Raw genomic sequence first — 19480 nt, 5'->3', positions numbered from 1 at the left:
CAGTTTCCCCCCATGGAGTCTCATTGCGTAAATCAACCACATTCTAGGGAAAGGCTCCTTCGTGCCCAGTTGTGATTAACCAACAAGAAAAAGGCCCCATGTTTTCTTCGTGAGCTCTTGGTTGGTTTTGCTTTGGTTTATCTCGTCTTGATTTGTTTGTTTGTTTTGATTTCCATTCTTATTTTAATTTTTTTGAGAGAGAGAGACTCAGAGGAGGAGAGAGAACGTGAACTTAGGGGGTTAAAGAGATGGGAAGAATCAGGGAAGATTTGGGGAAGCAGAAGAATGCAGTATATAAAAATTATTGTTAGTATTCTGCTGATTTTGGTGTAATATTTGATAGTAATATCTTCAGTGTAAAGTAAAAAATTAAAACTTGGAAAGCTTTACTTTTGGAAAATGATTCCTTTTTATTATGTGGAGCTTTGTACCTTTGTTTTTGTCTGAAGGAAGCGTAGAAGAGACATTTAATCTTGAAAAGTGCTGCTAAAGCCACACGCAAAGATTAAGCCATCGAGGAGGGAGCTTTTAAAATGCAACTGTCTTGTTGTTACATAGTCCACAGTTTTTAAGTCAAAGTCAGCTAACCTAAGTATGTCTTCCTGTGGGCCATCATGACAGGTGTGGATGCCACCTCAACGCAGTCAGGGTTCTCCATCTTAGACAGAAGGGACTGTTTTCTAGGAGAGGTAGGTGGCTGTCTGTATCCACAGCCCACACATAGCAGAGCTCAGATGAGAAGTGAGAATCATTAGACATTTATTTTACTAGTCTAAATATCTTACCCAATGTTTGTATTCTTTTCTTTCTCCAATGTTCTGGCCTAGTGTACCTGTTCTATACAATTTTGAACATTCAATGTTCGCTTTTTTTATAAGCTTATTGAAAGTAGGCAGATCTTTACATATGTGTTCTCAAGCCAAGGTGTCAGGAAGAGAGACACTCAGTGAATTGCTCACCTTCACTCCCCACCACCCTCCAACCTCTCTCTCTCTCTCTCTCTCTCTCTCTCTCTCTCTCTCTCTCTCTCTCTCTCTCTCTCTCTCCTCTTCCTCTTCCCCTGCCCCTTCTGTCTTTCTCGTCTCCGGGGCACTCATGCTTTCCTGTGGTTTAGCCTGTACTTTGTGTCCTGTGACCAGTGAATTTTAGGGAACATGAGTGGCTCACTGTCATTTACCTGATTTCATCTCTTGCTTTTATCACTAGCCATGTGTTTTAGATCCAGCAATAGCTTGCAAATGCTTAAAATCACTACAAATTCCATGGTGCCTGCTGCACCATTTTATCTACCTAGTCCTGTTCCTCAGCAAGAAAAGCTAAGGAGTATATCGACACCATCCCGACTGACTGCTTCATGAGAGATGCCCTGGAAGAGCTCATTTCCAGTCAAGGCTTCTGTAGGTCCATACCATGTGCTTAGTTACGGTTTATATTTTGAATTGTTGACCAGAACAGCCGTACCTGTCTATTACCCCCCTTCATCCAAAACATTGATTATGACTATTTTTCAAACTTTTGTCAAGTCCTCATCTGGGGAGAGATTTGATGCTTTTCTTTTAGAGCAGTAGCTTCTTAATGTCATTGGCTGAATGAATATCTCCTCTGACAGGCATACATTTTTTTCAGTCTATGAATATTCTATCCATCTGTAAGGTGTCTTTCCAATTGACATTATCATGAAAAAGAAGTTAAGTACAGTTTTGAAAGATCTTACTAAAATGTGAACATCTCCCTTCCCTCAGTTCTGGGTTTATCCTATAAGTTCCTGGTGAGCTACTCGTTACCCGTGAAAGCCTGGATTCACATAGATATCTCGGTGCTGTTCAGAAGTTTTAACTTTAATATAATGAGTGGGTGCAGCAGTCTGTTGATGCTTGTTGTGTAGCTGAAGGTGTAGGGCTTCTCTGCCTGCCCAGTACCTAACAACATTCCTCAATACTGATGGGCTAATCATGAACAGTTTCATAAAGGCTATGTGATAGCCTTACATTTAATGCTTCTAGTCCATTTGCCTACAGTACTAAGTTTCCATTTGTGGGGGCGTTTTATTTTGAAGTCATCTTTCCAACATTCTAAGCTATGCTACGTTGTGTATCTCAGCAGTATAGCACCACGGATGGCCCCAAGCCCTTTCAAGACCACCTTCTGGAAAAGTTCTGTTTTCCTGCAGATCTCTGTGAGCTTTTCACAGTGCTGAGGTGAGGAGTGTATCAGCCTAGGAGATCACAGTTCAGGATCCCTTACTGTCTACGTAAATGGCTCTGCATACTCTACACGTAGCAATAGAGAACATACATTTAGATTTTATTGAGACACACTGACCCAGAACAGATAGACCACTCCCAAGAAGAACCTAGCTGGGAACAGCTGTGCTCAAAAATGACAATCTGAAGAAAATGACTGTCTCGTTCTACAAGTCATGATCCAAAACACTGGAAACCCCTGTAGACTCTGTATATTTCCTTATGTACAGTTGAGAGAGATAAGTAGTGCCCAAGTGCCGTGTGATTAGTGGATGTGAGAAGACCAACCATAGGCATGGGGACAGAGAATGTTTCTTGAATTCCAGGGAATATTAGAGAATGTCATGTGTGGTTTGTAGGTCCTCCTGTCTGTCAGATCACCAGGGTTGTCTTCTTCACAGGCTCGATTTTCTCCCCTTCTCTTCTCCTCATAAGCCTTAGAGAGTTTCTCAGGTACAACATGAATCGTACTTGTTTCCCTGCCTCCATTCCTCAGGGGGCAGCGGTAAGGTAGGATGCATGTGGAGATGACCCTGCTGGTCTCAATGGGAGCCTGCACACTTCATAGTCTTCTGAGTCTCCTTATCTAAACAATGATCGTGAGGTAGTTTGGGAGTATTAGTGATGCTAGCCTCAGGATGCTGATAGACACTGGAAGTTAATACACCTCCATGAAAGATGGAACCACAAGAATTTTATACTAAACTTCTAGAGCCTGCCATCCCAGAGAAGGAGTATCAACAAATCCCTTCATGTCAGACAGAGCCCATGTGAGCAACCTGCCAGCTGTCTCTACCACCACATCTGAGGAACAACTTAGTTTCCACCCGAGTGTGCTGTCGTCATGGATAGGGTGGGTGGGAAGGTATACAAAAGTCATCTCAGTTACACAAAGAGAACCTCGTGTCTGAGGCCTGTGGCATTCTCCTGCCACGGTTCCTGTCAAGCCACTGCTGTGGGAAGCAGTCACAACCTTGAATGGTAATTCTCAATTAAAGTTCCCGTCTTTTTTTTCTTTCTCTTCTATGGATACAGATGAATAGTCTACTCCTTTATTTCAAAAAGAGTATTGTCTGCCAGTAACCTAGTAAGACAGTTCTGCTTCCTTGTATCTTTTGCGGTTCCTGCATACCCTATACACTGAAACTGACTTCCAAGCCAACTGTGTAAACAGAATAGCTGCTTGTTATTTTACTTTGGGCAGATACAACTATTACTGATAGCTCCTAAAATAAAACGATAATCTCATGCATTATAATTTAAAAACCTTTCCCAGTAATTTTCATGCTTTGGGGTTTTCAGGCGAGCTTCAATTTTGCCATATAAGCGCAATGGAGCATTAATAGCTCAGCCTAACACATGCTGTTCATGCATGAATAGCCGACATGTTCTAAGGAGAGAAACAGCCTGGGGTAGAGATCCGTGCTGCAATAGGAAGGCTCCACGTACAGCCTCCGCTTCTGTTATGTTAAGGCAGAGGCTCATCTCCCAACAGCTGAATGATTGAGATAACGCTTTGGAATAACATCCTGTGTTTTGGTGGCACAGCACTCTTTAGTGACATTCCAAGGCTGCGTTGCAGTAGCACACGATATTTTCCCCCCCGTTAATTGATATCCCAGGTTTGTCCTGAGGAAAATCTACAGCTCCCCCAAACATGCTTGACAAGTTATTATATTTACTTTAGTCAAAGCCCGTGTGTGCAATATCTCTCCTGGAGGTGGTCTATTATTGGAGTCCCATATGCTTTTTGTTTGGGAAGAAAGCAGTCACTGTATTATACTGTAACATGGGGTATTCTTTTTCAGGATGTTGTACCCTTGGGAACCATATCAGGCCAGAGTTCCCTAGTCTAATAAGACCTTTGTAACTCTTATTGTATAAAAGTTCTGGGAGGGGAGCAAGAGTTAAACAGAAAATGTAAGTCGAGCAACCACAGTAGGCCACATGCAGGAACACGTTTCTCTTAGTGTGGTATTAAAAAGGTATTTGTTTTAAAAATTACCGGATGCCAAAACATTGAATGTATTTCAGTGTAAACGCATATTTACTGTGGAATAGAGATCTCATAAAGATTTTAAATTTAGTTCTGAAAGCATGTGATGTAAAATAACACCACCCATGGTTTATTAATATTTTTACATTAAAAATGTGATTAATGTAGAAGCCTTCTACAGTGTTGCTTAATCTCCTGTGAGTTTCCTCTCAGTCAATGAAATCAAAGTATGGCTGAAGCTATGACTACTTGATTAACTTATTCTTCCTACTAGTTGTATGAGAAGGTTTAAAAGTGCTCGAAATAGTCACCAACTGTGATTCTTATATTTTCCAGAAAAATGAAAAACATGCTAATTATATTCCAAAAATCCATATTTTCAAAGGAATTTTTCACAATAAAAATAGAAATTCCGTTGCCATAATTTATAGCTCTCTGATAAGATTTTAAATTCTCTACTATAAAGCTTAAATATAGAAACAAACAGTAAGTACTTAATGTTCCTCTTCGCGATCATGTAGAAACTGCTTCATGAAATGTGAATGTTTGCTAATAAAACCGATGACTTTGTAACATTTTGAGAGCCTCGCTTTCTCATTTTCTTCAACAGCAGCTGGTTCCGCAGCAGCGCATTCTGATTCACGAAGATTCCATGAACCTGCTGAGTCTCTACACCTCCCCGTCCCTGCCCAATATCACCCTGGGACTTCCAGCAGTGCCGTCCCCACTCAGTGTGAGTCATGGCACCCCTCAGCCCAAACCAATGCAAGCCACACCTTATACGTGATCCCGCTTCTACTACTTAACGACTTGAGGACCTTGTTAGGAAGGACGCCCCCTGCATGATTTGCTGTTTTCTGCTCTGTTTAAAGGCACTCCGTTTAGTTTCAAATTACAGAATTGGTTTGTGTGATCATATGCAAATAACATACTTGAGTAATGATTTTTAGCGTAAAACCATTTGGTAGTTTTCACATGTACAATTTTAGTGGCTCCAACACCCTCCCCGTGGAGGAGAGATCATGGCCCCCATTCTCACAGAAGAGAAAACGAAGCCTTGGATTTTGAAAGCCCAAGAATACAGACCCTTTTAGTGAGGGGCAGACCTGAGCATCCCCCCAGGCCAGAGCTTAGAAGTTCAGCCTGTGAGGCATAGCAGAACTTGTTTATAGAAATGGTTTTGTGAGTGACTTTACTTAGGGAATTCACTGATTCTGTAGCAGAGAATACCTACTGGAAAGGCTCCCCCAGCACAACATTTTACTATTCCCAGGAGACGTCAATAGAATTACTTAGTTTAAAAAATCTTGACAACTGAAATAGGATCTTTAGAAGGAGTAATTGTCCTAATATAAAGGAAGACAAAAATAATAATTTCATGTACATTCTCTAAAATAATATATATTTTACTTGTTACAAAATATTAATCAGCTTTACACAGGATAATTCATCGCAGATGTTAATAAATTAGACCGTCCATACATAGAAGTCAGATGCTAGATACTGGAGGTAAGGCTGTCCCCACCCCTGCCACCAGTTTTAGCAAGCCTTCCCCTAAATTCAGTATGTCAGATTCACATATATCTTTGAGGCAGATATTTTTATTAGGTCTAAAATCTTATAACAGCTGGATTATTAATAGAATGTAATGTCATCTTTCTGTGATCATAGTCCGTATGTGAATAGAAGGCATATTTAGGATGTGATCTCTATAATCTAAGATTTACAAAAAGAAAAGCATGAAAATCCTGAATCAGTTACACTCTTGAAATTCCAAAGATTTGTAAACAGTTGATTTTAATGAAATGAAAAATGGAAGTAGCAATGAAACCATAAATAAGACATGGGTTGGAGGTGTCTTTAAATCCTCCCGTATTGAAATTGTATTTTTATTCTTCTGTCATTTATTTTAATTGCACATAAATGCCAAGCCCTGCACTTTTATGAGACACCAACTGGCATTTTGTTGCCACCATTTTCTGTGCTCTCACCCACCACATCTTGCTAGCTCACACATATACCACTTTTAATGTAGTCAAAGAAGAAAAAATTTTCCCCAAAGGACTGAGCTAAAGCCAGAATGTTTTATGTTTCAATGCCAATGCTATTTGGTGCCATTGGATGAACAAAGCAGTGTGGTTTGGATTAGTTTCATTTTTTTTTCTTTGCTTCCATTTTGGTGTGAATGAGGCCTTCACAATTAATTTCTCAAGCTTACCTTTGGCCTGCAGAAGGATCTCTAATATTCCCTTCCCCCACTGCACAGCAGAAGATTTTAAGGAGAAGAGGCTGGGCCAGGCTCCGTTTCTATATTAAACATTGGATTGACCCACTCTGTGACTCAGACAAACCATTTACCTCTCTGTCCTTCAATTTCTCCATCACTGAAAATTGTTTTGCCTCCCTGGTGCACAGCAATTTTGAAAGATGAAACATAAGTTTTGAAAAGAAACATGCCACATAATTTGAGGCATTAGACTTCTGCTTTTGTAATACCAAAATGACCACCATTCATTAAATTTTTTGAATAGGATAATTCATTATTGCTCTTGATGATGTAATTATTATGGCGTCATTACTGTGTTACCATGCCTTTCAAGTTCTTAATAACACTTTTATTTGATATCTGATTTCACTTGTAGTTTACTTTATTATACAAAAGTATCTGGGTTGTCATTTTTAATTTTCAGAGATGTAGGGATCTGTTATGAATTAATAGAAAATATATATTTAAATCAAATCCCTGTCTATTTGTACCAGCTTTTGCTGAGTGAGAGAACTTTATCTTAAACGTAAATATTTGAAACTTATAGCTCTATGAAAAATTAGAGGTGTGGTAAGAATTTATATTTTGCGCTTTTCTTAAAAATTCTAGAATTATAGACTGCCTTATCCTCATCCATATGATAGCCTTTATTTGAATAAATTTTAACTTTCCAACTTACCTTATACTACTGCAGTGCCTTTTAATTAATTTCACCAGTTAAAAGCCTGACCTTTTTTTTTTACTTTTAGTTAAGTTGATGTATAATAATTGAATGTATTTATAGTTTGCAACAGGGTGTTTTGATCTGTATGTTGAAATGACTTAAGCTAATCAATGTATGTATTTACTTCCTGTTCTTTGTTAAGAAGACTTAGTTACTTCCTAAGACACTTTTTAATATATTATGTTATTTAAACCATTAACACTAGGATATACAACGAAACTTTTAAACTGGTTCTTCCTGTGTAGCTGAAAGTTTGTCTACTCTCTCATTTTTAATATTTAACACTAATTTTCCTTATGCTCAGTGCACAGATACTCTATTGCATTGCTAATCAGTTGCTAAATTATTTCCAGGGCCTCAACTGTATCTTTTGTTAATTCTTTTAGTGTAAAAGATACAGTATTATCCGTTTTCCTCAGTCTCTACACTGGGCACAAGAGACTCACATAATGACTAGAGTCCCAGCATTGACAGGGATCCGGAGGAGTAACATGTTCATTCTTTCCTGACACAGGCTTCTAATTCCCTCAAAGACAAGCAGAAGTGTGAGACACAGATGCTCAGACAAGGTGTCCCTCTGCCTGGCCAGTATGGAAGTAGCATTGCAGCATCCTCCAGCCATGTTCATGTAGCAATGGAAGGCAAGCCGAACAGCAGTCACCAAGCTCTCCTGCAGCACCTCCTGCTGAAGGAACAAATGAGACAGCAAAAGCTTCTTGTGGCTGGTAATTAATAATGGCATTCTTTTCGGTCCTTTAAGACCATTACCAGTGATCTGGTGTGACATTTAACTCAGAGCTGTAATAGCAATTCCTGTTGCTGTACAAGTGCCAAACTTTTGGTGCTGTGGTAGGAGCTGTGATCATTATGCATTCCTGTTCTGTGGGGTGTGGGGAGCGTGGGAGGGACCCTTGGTACACAACAGACACTGCATTGCCAGTTGATGCTTCTACTGCACAGACACACTCCTGATTGAGGATTTTGTACTTGTGCCTTCCACCCAGTCAAGCCTTCTTAAGTTATCTGTCTGGCAAATGCTTCTTGACTTCTCTTAAAATTATGTGTCAGTGTATCTTTGTTTACACACACGCACACACACTCGCACGCATACATACACATTCACACTCACATTTACACACGTACCCATACACACTCTCACTCACACTCGATGCTCACTCTTGCACTCTTACATACTCACACACTCACACTCATACAGACATTTACACTCACATTCACACACGCATTCATATACCCTCTCACACTCGCACTCACACTTACACTCATATACACACACTCACACTCACCCTCACATTCTTATACTCTCACACTCACACACAGACACATGCGCTTACAGTCACGCTGTGCTCACTCACACGCACACTTTGTTTTTCAGGTGGAGTTCCATTACACCCCCAGTCTCCTTTGGCAACAAAAGAAAGAATTTCACCAGGCATTAGAGGTACCCACAAATTGCCTCGCCACAGACCCCTCAATCGAACTCAGTCTGCACCTTTGCCTCAGAGCACGCTGGCTCAGCTGGTCATTCAGCAGCAGCACCAGCAGTTCCTGGAGAAGCAGAAACAATACCAGCAGCAGATCCACATGAACAAAGTAAGTCATGAAGCAGTTAAATACTGTAAATACTGGTTTCCAAAGAAGGGCTCTCTTTACTGGAGATGGGAGGAGAGTGCTGGGACCAGAGAGAGTGCGAGGATTACTGTCCTTGCCCAGCCATCTAGGTCAAAGGACAAGGTCACAATATCACCCTTTTTATGTTCACAAGATAGTTGAAGTAAAAATTGAGATCATGGGTTAACAATATGATTTAAGTTTGAGGAGGTGTTTATTTAATTCACAGACACATAAGCCTTGTGTGTATAGAGCCTCATTTGGGATGCAGGGTAAATGTGTGGGCTCACAAGTCAGAAAGGTTGCACAGGTGTTGGCAGATAGGACAGTGGAAGCCAGCGGTGCACTTCTTGGCGTCTCGGTCATGCTTATTTTTCAGTGTGCCTACTTCATTCCAAAAATCATCTGAAACAGTCTCTCTGAAACTTCTGGTCATTTCTTTCCACAACCCTGATTTGGGCTGAAGTAACAACTATGATCTGTACCCTAATACTCTACAAGTTCTCCTACTAAACCAACCACAAACAAAGAGTGACGGTGGTATAATGGTAGCCAACGGCACACTAAAGCATGTTGTGTGAATTTGTAGGGAAATGATCCCTCTCTGTTGTTCTCTGTGACCTACGCTCGTGCCCCAAAGGCATCACTGTTCACTGATAAACAGATATCCAGCCTAGCTTAGCAAAGGCTTTGTTGCAGTGTAAGACACAAAGCCCAACATAACAAGCCCTGGTGGGAGCAGAAGCCGTCACTGTCCTTTAAGTCTTCCTCGTGGCAGTAAGAGTGGGGTCTTCACTTTGTACCAGCCTTACTGTAAGACTCCCTCAAGATGACCTTTTCTTCTTGGGTGCCACTCAAGGATGGAGTCATGAACGAAAGAGTCCTGGGCAGTATTGAGCAATACTAAAAACGAATTGGTACAGGCTAGCCCCTTGCTTTTTGAAGACAGGGGAGTGTGAGTTACTGAGATGGAACTGCTCTTTCCAGCCTTCTTGCACTAGAACTGATAGGACCAAGGTTCTCGAACATGGGGCCATGACTCCTTTGGGAATTGAAAGACCATGGGAAACACAGATATTTACATTGCTATCCATAACAGTAGCAAAAATTACGGCTATAAAGTAGCAACATAAATAATTTTATGGGGCTGGGATTTAGCTCAGTGGCAGAGCGCTTACCTAGGAAGCGCAAGGCCCTGAGTTTGGTCCCCAGCTGAAAAAAAAAAAGAACCAAAAAAAATAAATAAATAAATAAATAAAATAAATAAATAATTTTATGCTTGGGGGTCACACAACATGACGACCGTATTAAAGGGTCACAATCTTAGGAAGGTTGAGAACCGTTGTTGTATACCGTTTCTGAGTCATTTGACTGCAGTGGCATTTCTCTAAGTTTGTTAACTGAATTTCTATCAAATCAGTTTCTTCTGGAAGGAATTAACTTCCTTCCTTGCCTGTTGCACAATTCATCAGCTTGAATGCACAGATTCAACCTATAGTTGTAAAGTGAGGTTTATTTGTTTGGTGGCTTTTTAGAACAACTTAAAATGAGTCCATATCCTTTTTTTAAAAAAAAAAAAAAAAAAACTGCCCGTTGCATGAATTTGCATGGAATGATGGACCTGGAATCAAGTTTTGACTTTATAATCTTTGTCTTGAAGTTAGGTTTGCCTATAAAACTAGTATTGGAGACTCTGAATTCTTTGTTGGCACTCATTTTCACATTTATCAAAATCCTTGAGTGTATATATCCTGCTGTTGATAAATCAGTCAATTGTGTCCCTGTGAAATTATGTTTTATATGAATAACTGTAGGATATTTCAGTATTCACTTTTTATGACCCAGAGTTGCCATGGTTTCAGACTCAGATGGGATGCTCATGCTACATTTTTCTATTTGGTACCACACTGGAGATTTTGACAGGCGGATGCTAAGCTCAGTCTCGAGATAAAACTAAGATGAAAAGCAGGCATTTGCATTTGAGCAATAGGCAAAGCAAATCTTATCAGCAGCCTTCCCCATGTGGGGCTGATTCCTTGGAATCTGTTAAGAATTCTACTCCAAATTGGAAACAAACCTATACTTTGAGGTGTACGTTTATACAGTGGTTTGATTATTAAATCTTGTCTTAATTAGGTAAAATGGAGGCCAGAGAACTTCAAAGTGTAAAGCTGATCTCTGTATGTTAGCTCCTCTCAGCTCGGGTGTTTAGATTACTCAAACAGGTCTCCAGTTGGCTTTACTCCAAGTATGTATTCCATATGTCTAATCAAGTGGCATATGCACAGTGGATATCCTCTAGATTTTTTAAATATTTTAAGTGTCTTCAATTGTATAAGGAAATGGAGAAGAATCATACTAAGGTAATATTGAACCTTTATTGTATTTTGAAGTGTTTCCACTAGAACTGTCAATAAGTGAGTCACTACCATTCACCCTTCTTCCAAGATGATAAAAATATTTGCTCTTCATCGGGTTATGACTATACCTTAAAAGCCAAGAGTTACTACTAAGTTTCTGCACGAGAATACACTTAGTGTGTTCTGTCCATTTCATGAATGGTTATTAGTAAGAAATAACTACAGAAATGTTGTCATTTTCTATGATCATAGGTGAACCTTGATGTCATCCTTTCCAACTGGAGAAAATAGTTGGCATCATAAAATTATGGTCCTCATTCATGAGCAGTCATAACAAGAAATAAGCATATGTGAAAATGTAGGTGTGCAAATGGCATGCTTAAAATATCTTTTTCTTTAAGACTTTTGGCATTTTATAGCTTTCCTTTCCCTTCAGTACTTAGAGGAAGAAAGTATGAAATGAGAACATAGTTAAAAATAAAGATGTCTGAGCTGTCAAGAGGAGCTACTTAAATGTTTGCCATCTCCTGATGACCCGAGTTTGATTCAAGGGCCCACACGATAGTGGGAGAGAATAGATCCCTACACGTTGTTCTCAGACCTCCACACGTATGCATACCCACAGCATTTAAACAAACTAAATAATACATAAATAAGTGTAATAAGTATTTTTTAAAGTAATGATATTTCTAAACCATTATCATGTCATGGTTGACCATCATGGTAAAAATCTTCAATGTTATGTTTGAATTGTCAATAATTCTTAGAAAGTTTAGAAGGACTCTCTATGTACTTGGTACAAAGCTTTTCACTGAATTTTTGAAAAACTTATGAAACATATAGTAAAATATTATTAATCCTACCTGGTGATTTAACTACCTGTTGTCTCTGTTTCAGTGCCATTCACATAGGGTATTTGAATCTCCCAAGATTATTTGTCTCTTACAATTTTGTTATAAATGATCAAAAGGCCACCAGAAATACAATATTTTCATTTCAGTGTCTACCAGCAGCTAATGAGGCAACTTGAAAGAAAGGATAGTTCCAGGTCAGAGAGAAAACTCACTCAGAATAATTTATTATTCTCTTTATGAGTATAAACCCTCTATTTCCACAGAAAAAATGTTGAGGTGCTTAACCATGCAGAAATCATATCTTATATCATCTTTGTATGTTTTTGACAGTTTTCAAAAATAAAAATTGTGCATTTTTTTATCCCTAGTATATGTATGTTTACACTGTGGTGCTTTAAATTTTGACAAACCTTAAGAAACAAACAAACAAACAAACAAAGGATTTTCTTTATCCTAGAACCAGAGGAAGGCACTTGGGTTTACCTCCTTTCACTTGGGCTTTGTTTCTCCTGTTGGAGTTAAAATGAGTGGGTCAAATATAAACCACCCACTATCACCACCAAAAATAGGAGGATATGAGCAATTTTCTTCTGAGCCCACTTTATACGTTGACAGTTTTCCCGCAGGACAATAAAACTATGATCCAGTTAAAAAGAAACACTCAACAGTCGTTTGTCCACATTGACAAGCTTTTAAATATCGTTTAACAAAAGTACACATATGCAGTCATGTCCTTGTGGGTGTGTCGTCTTCCTGAATATCCTTTAGGCTTAAGAATTGAGGACTCAACTCAAGGTCGTGACATCAAATCTCTGACATCCCCTGCCCCCCAACCCCCAGAAGCAACATTCTGTTGTAGCTTTAATAGCATATCATTGATTTGAGCCCAAGAGTTTCTGCCTCAACTGAAATGTTCATACATTCTCTAACACTTGCTTTTCAAATATTTATCCCATGAAATCTACTTGATCTGAAGTTTAACCGATATTTGGCCTCACATGCCATTCACCTTGCACTTGCTCAGCAGACCACCACTGAATTCTTATTTTGGGCAGACACTTCCTTATGCCCTAATAATCCTCATTTAGTGTCTTCAAGAGAGGGAGAAGAAGGCAATTCACATGGTAGAGCAGTGAGCTGAGCGCCAGAACAGAAGACGAGAGACTGGAAATTGAACGTTTTAAAGGAAATAACACTTGAGATTTGATCAGTTACCTCCCTTGATTATTCTGTGTCTGTAATCTTCCCTTTTCTCTGTTCTTTCATTTATCTTTTTTTTTCTGGCTCTGTGATAAATATCTTACTCATTCCTGTGGCTGGATATCAGCCAACACATTTTTAAAAACAAATATAATTCAAGAGATGATATCTTATAGATGTCAAGGTTCAGCCTAGATATACGCATTTATTATTTATTTATTACCGTGATACTTAGGCTTTTTGACATGAGTACTATTTTATCATAATAAAGATATGTCCAAGACAAGACCAATAAATTGAAGGCCAAACAGATGTTCTGTGTTGCTTTATTAAAACAGGTAGACGTTCTCTTCTGACAAGCAGGGCAGAATATAATTGTGCTCAACTCTAAAGCTGAGCAAATAAGGAGTTTCCTTAGAATTTTCGTAGAGACTCTGACCCTCAATCCAAGTAGTGTATGTTTCATCCGTTCCTTTTATTGTAATTGTATTAATCAGTGTTACATATCCCCCGTGCTCCCTAATGTTTTATGACCACTGCCTGTCCCTAATTATTTATCCTCAGCAACCCGAGAGAGAATATTCTTTCATCTCAGTGGCCACATGCAAATGCGGCATGTGTGTATTTCCTTCCTAAATTGAGTGCTAATATAAGATTACTGTTTGTACGATTGGAAACAGCATGCATTTTACCAAAGCTGTTTTTGAAGGTCAACGATCCTATAGACAAGTGTATCTTAAAATGTCACTGTTTATGAAGCCATAGTTCATATTCATTAGCAAATCTGGGCTTCACATTAGGTTTATTGTACACATCTCTGATTACTTATGAGATCAAAATTTGAAACATAACGGAAGGCCTGTACCCATCTCAGATCTGTGTTTCGAACCGATCTCTCCTAGTATACTTCTCTGTGTGTATCTCCACGCTGTCTGCTCCCCTAGCTCAGTAAGCTCAATAGGTAAACAGACCCACTCCCTTTTGCATGTAGTGTCTCCTGTGAGCCGAATTCTCCTTGCCAGCATCTTTCTGTGCATTATCCCTCCAACCACCACCAAGAATATTAATTTTCCAGGGATTTCATCGAGTTCAGCAAATTGCCAGTGCTTCCTAGCCACAGAGATAGAGTCTGTTCTCAACTGTCGTGTGAGTGGTTTCAGTCGGGTTCCTGCCACTAAGCACATGATTGTGTGTCACAAAGCTACAGATCTCACATTTCAGAGCAAAGCAGACACATATTTTAAAGGGCAGGGTCACCCTGTGATATTTCTCTGTATTGCTTTAGATTTGCCAGGACAAAGGAACGCCATTTCCCCACACTGCTTCTAGCTTCCGCCATGTTGCCTTCCATTCAGGTACTCACGTGTCTGGCAGTCCTCGTATGTGGTCTTGGCGGTGGGACTTGTTGGAGCAAGGCTTGCAGACGGCTGGCTCATGGTTCATGTGTAGGTGGTGCCCAGCCCAGCTGCAGCACGGTCACATTGTGCTTCTTTCTTGAGTGCCTACTGCCACATGATCATGTCTTATGTTGGACAGGCCATCTTCTTACAGGAGTTCTGAGCAAACCCAAAGCTGAAGGTTGACTGCATCCTGTTCTACCGAAATGCAAATGTTGGCATCTCCTCCACGGGTGGTTGGAAAATGCCTTGTTTTACGTCTTAAACAACTGATGAGCAGAAACTTGAACGGTGCTTTCATTTAGGAAAGTAGGCATTACTCTTGTCAGGGTTCATTTCTCCCTATCCAGCTGACAGCTTGTTTCCACGCAGAGCCTTTTAATCACCAATTCAGGATTACATTTTGCCCATTGGATGGATAGTATCTTCAAAAAAGTTCGCACACATTGAAGGCAGGTTTTATTACAGTAAAAAGCCCCCTCGATTATTTATCTATCTATTGAAGTTCATAAAAAAAACTTGGACTTTTCTCTTAAATAGATTCTGTTTTGACATGATTAGGGCCAATATAAATAGATCCTTGTAGGTATGTAGTGTGCTTTAGAAAAAAAACCCACTTACACTACAAACCCAGCTTACATCACCATGCAAAATTTATATAAAAGCATTTCAAAATGTAATTACGACCCGATGGTTTATAATACATAGAAAATTGCTTGCTGCTTTATTATTAACTATGACAAAATCTTATGTTTGGAAATGAAGCTAAATGATCATTCCAGTAGATTAATGTCTACTCTTCCTAAAAATTCTCCAGTAATGCTTTCCTAGCTGCAGAGTCAAGGGAGGGGCCTCAACATTTATTTTTCAATCTGTACTTTTAATCTACCCAGAGGTACTTTTATTGAATAAAAAAAAATAGCTGAGTAGGACTATGAGGTAAGAGATCAGGAGAAAGGAAATTGTCTGGGGAAGGAAACCATGTGACTGACTTGGCCGATGTTGATTCCAGGCAGGTCAAAAGGAGAACAATGCTAACTAATATGGTTGCTTCTCAACTTTGACAAATAGTTCCATTTGACAGACTAAAATAACTAAGTCTTGATAAGGAGTTTTTAATATAGCTTAAGTAACCTATAGAACTGAGAACAATAAATGTCTGGCAATTTATTTCTTAGGGGTTCAAGTAGCCTTTAACTCCCCAAATTTAGTTCCACTTTGTAGAGCTTAACTTTTTCTGTAAATGCGTTTTAAGCCTGAGGTGCCATAGGATCCTGAACTTTCATTTGTTCTACAGTATTCCATTTTCCTTTGGAGGAGTCTCACCCAGATCTACAGTCTTCCACCCCACATGTTACTTTCCCCCCGTTCACTATTGATCTCATCATCCAGCCATAAAATACCAATTCTACAAAATCAGCGCTAGCACATAGGAACTAATGGTGTGCCACAAAGATTTAGCCTATTTACAATGATTATGGTACATAACATAAGCGAAAATAAAGACAGCGTTATCTTTCCCTCGAATGACCCACAAACCTATAAACTGATAATTATAAGATGGTTTTGTAGAACACAGACACCACATGAACTGTAAAACCGAGTCCACTTCCCTCTGAGGGAGGTGTCTGAAGCCTCGTGTAATTATTTGTCAGTACTGAAAGGTTGGTTAGAGTGGTCGACATTGTGTCTGATCATTCTCTAGTGAACAAACTTCAGAGGCTTAGAAGGAGGAGGGTTGAGAGGATGGGTGTGACAGAGCTCTATAAATAGGCAATCCCTGTGCAGACCACAGCATGAGTATCTTAGCATAGTGGTTCTATTTTCCTTAATACATTAATAAAATAGTTGTCTACATATCGTAGGATGTTTCCACAGCACACATTAGAGCACGTGCCTCACTATCTGCAAAGGAACTTGGTTGATAATCAAGCTACCATGTTCTGCTCCAGCTCCCTTATATGTATCTGTGTCCATCAGGAAGCAAGTCTTCTTTTCTCTTCAGAACAAGATTGCAGTTGGTGGTTAAGCTTTTTATTGAAATGTGATTTCCACACAGTAACACATATTCCTTTTGCTGACACAGTTCAATGAGTAGCTACTGGGAGGATGTTTTGAGCCTTCTTTCTACAAAGGAAGAGTCACTGGAGTATTAAGGCAGTCTGAGAACCAGGTATCTTCGTTGCAGGCATTGTTTGGATAATCATTGAGCATTAAAAAGATAAAAATTTACATATCAAAAATCCACTTTGCCTTTTAGATTAATACACATAAGCAGAAAGAAAGATGTATGGCATTTTGGACATTTAATTATGTCAACAATGAACTAATATTAGAGACCCCATTGGCACCACAGATTCCACTGGGATGCACAGAAGTGAAGCAAACAGCAGGGTGTCTTCTGGCTGGAGACTGGGGTGCTTCTCTATGTACACCTCTTGATTGAAAGTCCTCCAAATTCTGCATGTTGTTTTTGAGAACAGTTAGTACATAACCAATCTATTTGTGAATTGAGACAGGATTTTATTATTATTTTAAGTCTAGTTTCCTTGGAGCTTAAGGGAAAGGTCTTACTTTCTAAAAGGAGAATATTGCATTTATTTAAAAGAAAAGGGAATAAACAAGGCAGACTTGCACGGTTGCCTGAGTAAAATCTCTCTTAAAATTTGAGGGAGAATTTTGAAACAGCGATGAGCTGCTTGGGGGCTGCTTTGCAGAACAGTTGAATCGGGACACCCATGATTACGGGTTCCTCCACAATGTCAGGAAATCATCACGAATCAAAAATACATTTTTTGGTACCATTGTTAATTAATGGTTCATAAATGAAGGGGCTTGGGGAGGGAGCAAATGAAGGATTTTGTGGGAAATATTTAAATTTAAATTCCCACTACTATAATGAAAAACACTTACATTTATACCATATTTTTAAAGTTGGTATCAAGCAATGTAACTTTCATAGCAATGAGTTTAATGTGCTAATACCTTTAAGTTAGCAATACAACTGCAAAACAGTATTTAAGTAATTTATATCATGCATCGATAGAATATATGGCTTTATTATGAAATGTAAAACACTGAAATTATTGGTTGCCTCTAACCCTGGGAAGCATAGGTAAGAATTGAGTTTAGTTGAATTCCTTCCTTGAGACAGGGAATTTGGACCGTTTACCAGAATACCTGACAAGCATGTGTTTGTGTACAGGTGACCCTCACACCCAGACTGGTCATTCACTGCCTGTGTTTTTCTGGCTATCTACACAATGGCAGTAAAGACTTAGGAGCACAATGACATATGAGGAAGAGCACAGATTAAAGGGATAGGAGAAGCTACGCCCTCCCCCTTCATCTCAGCTGGAGTCCCCACCACAATGACTCACCTGGTGTCAGATGGACGGGGCTCCGTGTTTTACAGATGGGAGCTCAGGGGAGATTCAAACAGGCTTGTGCATTTATCTGTCACACAGATGTTTCCTCTCCTGTTTTCTACCCAGCGAGGCAACAGGCTGACTTTGCTGGGGGATCACCTCCAGATGTTCAACCAAAGGGAGACCCCGCCACCCCACTGAGAGTAAGCCAACATCTCGCCACATCTGTGGCCGCTCAGCAGCAGCCGTGCAAATTAGAGAAGGGTTAGTTGCACCATCTTTGTAATGGTTGTGCTTGGAGTTCAAAAACACGGGAAACAACATAATCTGAATACTTACAAATAGTGCCGAGTAACTTTTCATTTTAAAAAATCTGAAACAAGTCAAACCTGGCAGGCAGAATTTCTCTGCGATTTTTGTTTGTAGATTTTTCCTTGCTGACGCTAATTGCTAATTTTTCCACTCTGGCAAATGTGAGTTTTTAAATGAAAACAGCTTTAGTGAAATACCTAAACTGAAATAAGTGAAAGTTAACCCCTCTGTGCATTTCTATCTTGTCTGAGACTGGCTTCAAGATGTCCCATTTATCTGATTATAGGATGTGAACGTTCCCAGGGAACCTCTTCATTCCTCAGAAGATGGAACACTGGAAGGTTTTGACCATGCACAGAGTACTTTAATCAAAGTCTGAGAGGGAAATTATGAAGCTTTGTTATTAAGCATTACGTGTTCCGATATCTGTTGTACTTCAGCTAGATACCATGCAATGTTAGAGTTACTTGGATATAAAATGATAAAAACCACCCAGCTCGGACTCTTGGGACATTTGAACTCCAGTAAGAACACAAATAACGGTAACTGTAAACAAAAAATAACAAATAATGCCAGATAATAATCTGGGCTACAAAGAAAAATATATCAGCAAAATGGTAATTGAGGTAAATTCTGTAAGGAACTAGCTCAGGCAGATCGCTGTGAGGAAGTGAAAAGCCCAGTCTGTCAGTGTCTCAGGCAAAAGCCAGCATGACCCGTTTACAAGATGAGCAGAAGCCAGGGTAGGGGGAGCACGTAAATGGTAGGTTATAGTACACTGCCAGAAATAAGTTGGGCCAGGTCATGGAACATGTGCATGTCATTGGAAAAGCGGCAGGGAGCTCTCTGACGACTGTCTGTTGAGGACTGATGTCACCTAACAGAGTAAAGTGATTATCGAAGCCGCCATGTTGAAAAGACTTGGAGCACCTAGAAGGAAGCCCAGAACTGAGTCTCTTGTAGCCCAGGGAAAAAGAATGATAGTGCTTAGGACTGCAGAAGTGACAGCAGGAATAAAGAACGGTACCACCACACAAGCTTCACTCTGAGATCGCTGTGGTCTTGCTAGCTGGTGCAGGGGAAATCCAAGGGAGACAAGGATGAGGTTTAGACTTGCGGGCCATGGAGTGG

The 19480-nt window shown here is 39.6% G+C and overlaps 1 protein-coding gene across 8 annotated transcripts in view; it reads left to right on the top strand.

Annotated features, from left to right (window-relative positions):
- Positions 1-19480, top strand: part of Hdac9 (histone deacetylase 9) — a 756932-nt gene that overhangs the window by 419676 nt on the left and 317776 nt on the right. For all 8 annotated transcript variants that reach the window (XM_032907647.1, XM_032907646.1, XM_032907641.1 and 5 more), the window contains 3 exons: positions 4850-4972; positions 7744-7954; positions 8623-8840. In XM_032907647.1, the coding sequence (XP_032763538.1) occupies positions 4850-4972; positions 7744-7954; positions 8623-8840 (552 nt within the window). The remainder of the gene's footprint in view (positions 1-4849; positions 4973-7743; positions 7955-8622; positions 8841-19480) is intronic.

This window comes from Rattus rattus, chromosome 7 (assembly GCF_011064425.1).
Source record: "Rattus rattus isolate New Zealand chromosome 7, Rrattus_CSIRO_v1, whole genome shotgun sequence".
In the NCBI taxonomy this organism is placed as follows: domain Eukaryota; kingdom Metazoa; phylum Chordata; class Mammalia; order Rodentia; family Muridae; genus Rattus; species Rattus rattus.
This window is presented reverse-complemented; position numbering and strand designations above follow the sequence as displayed.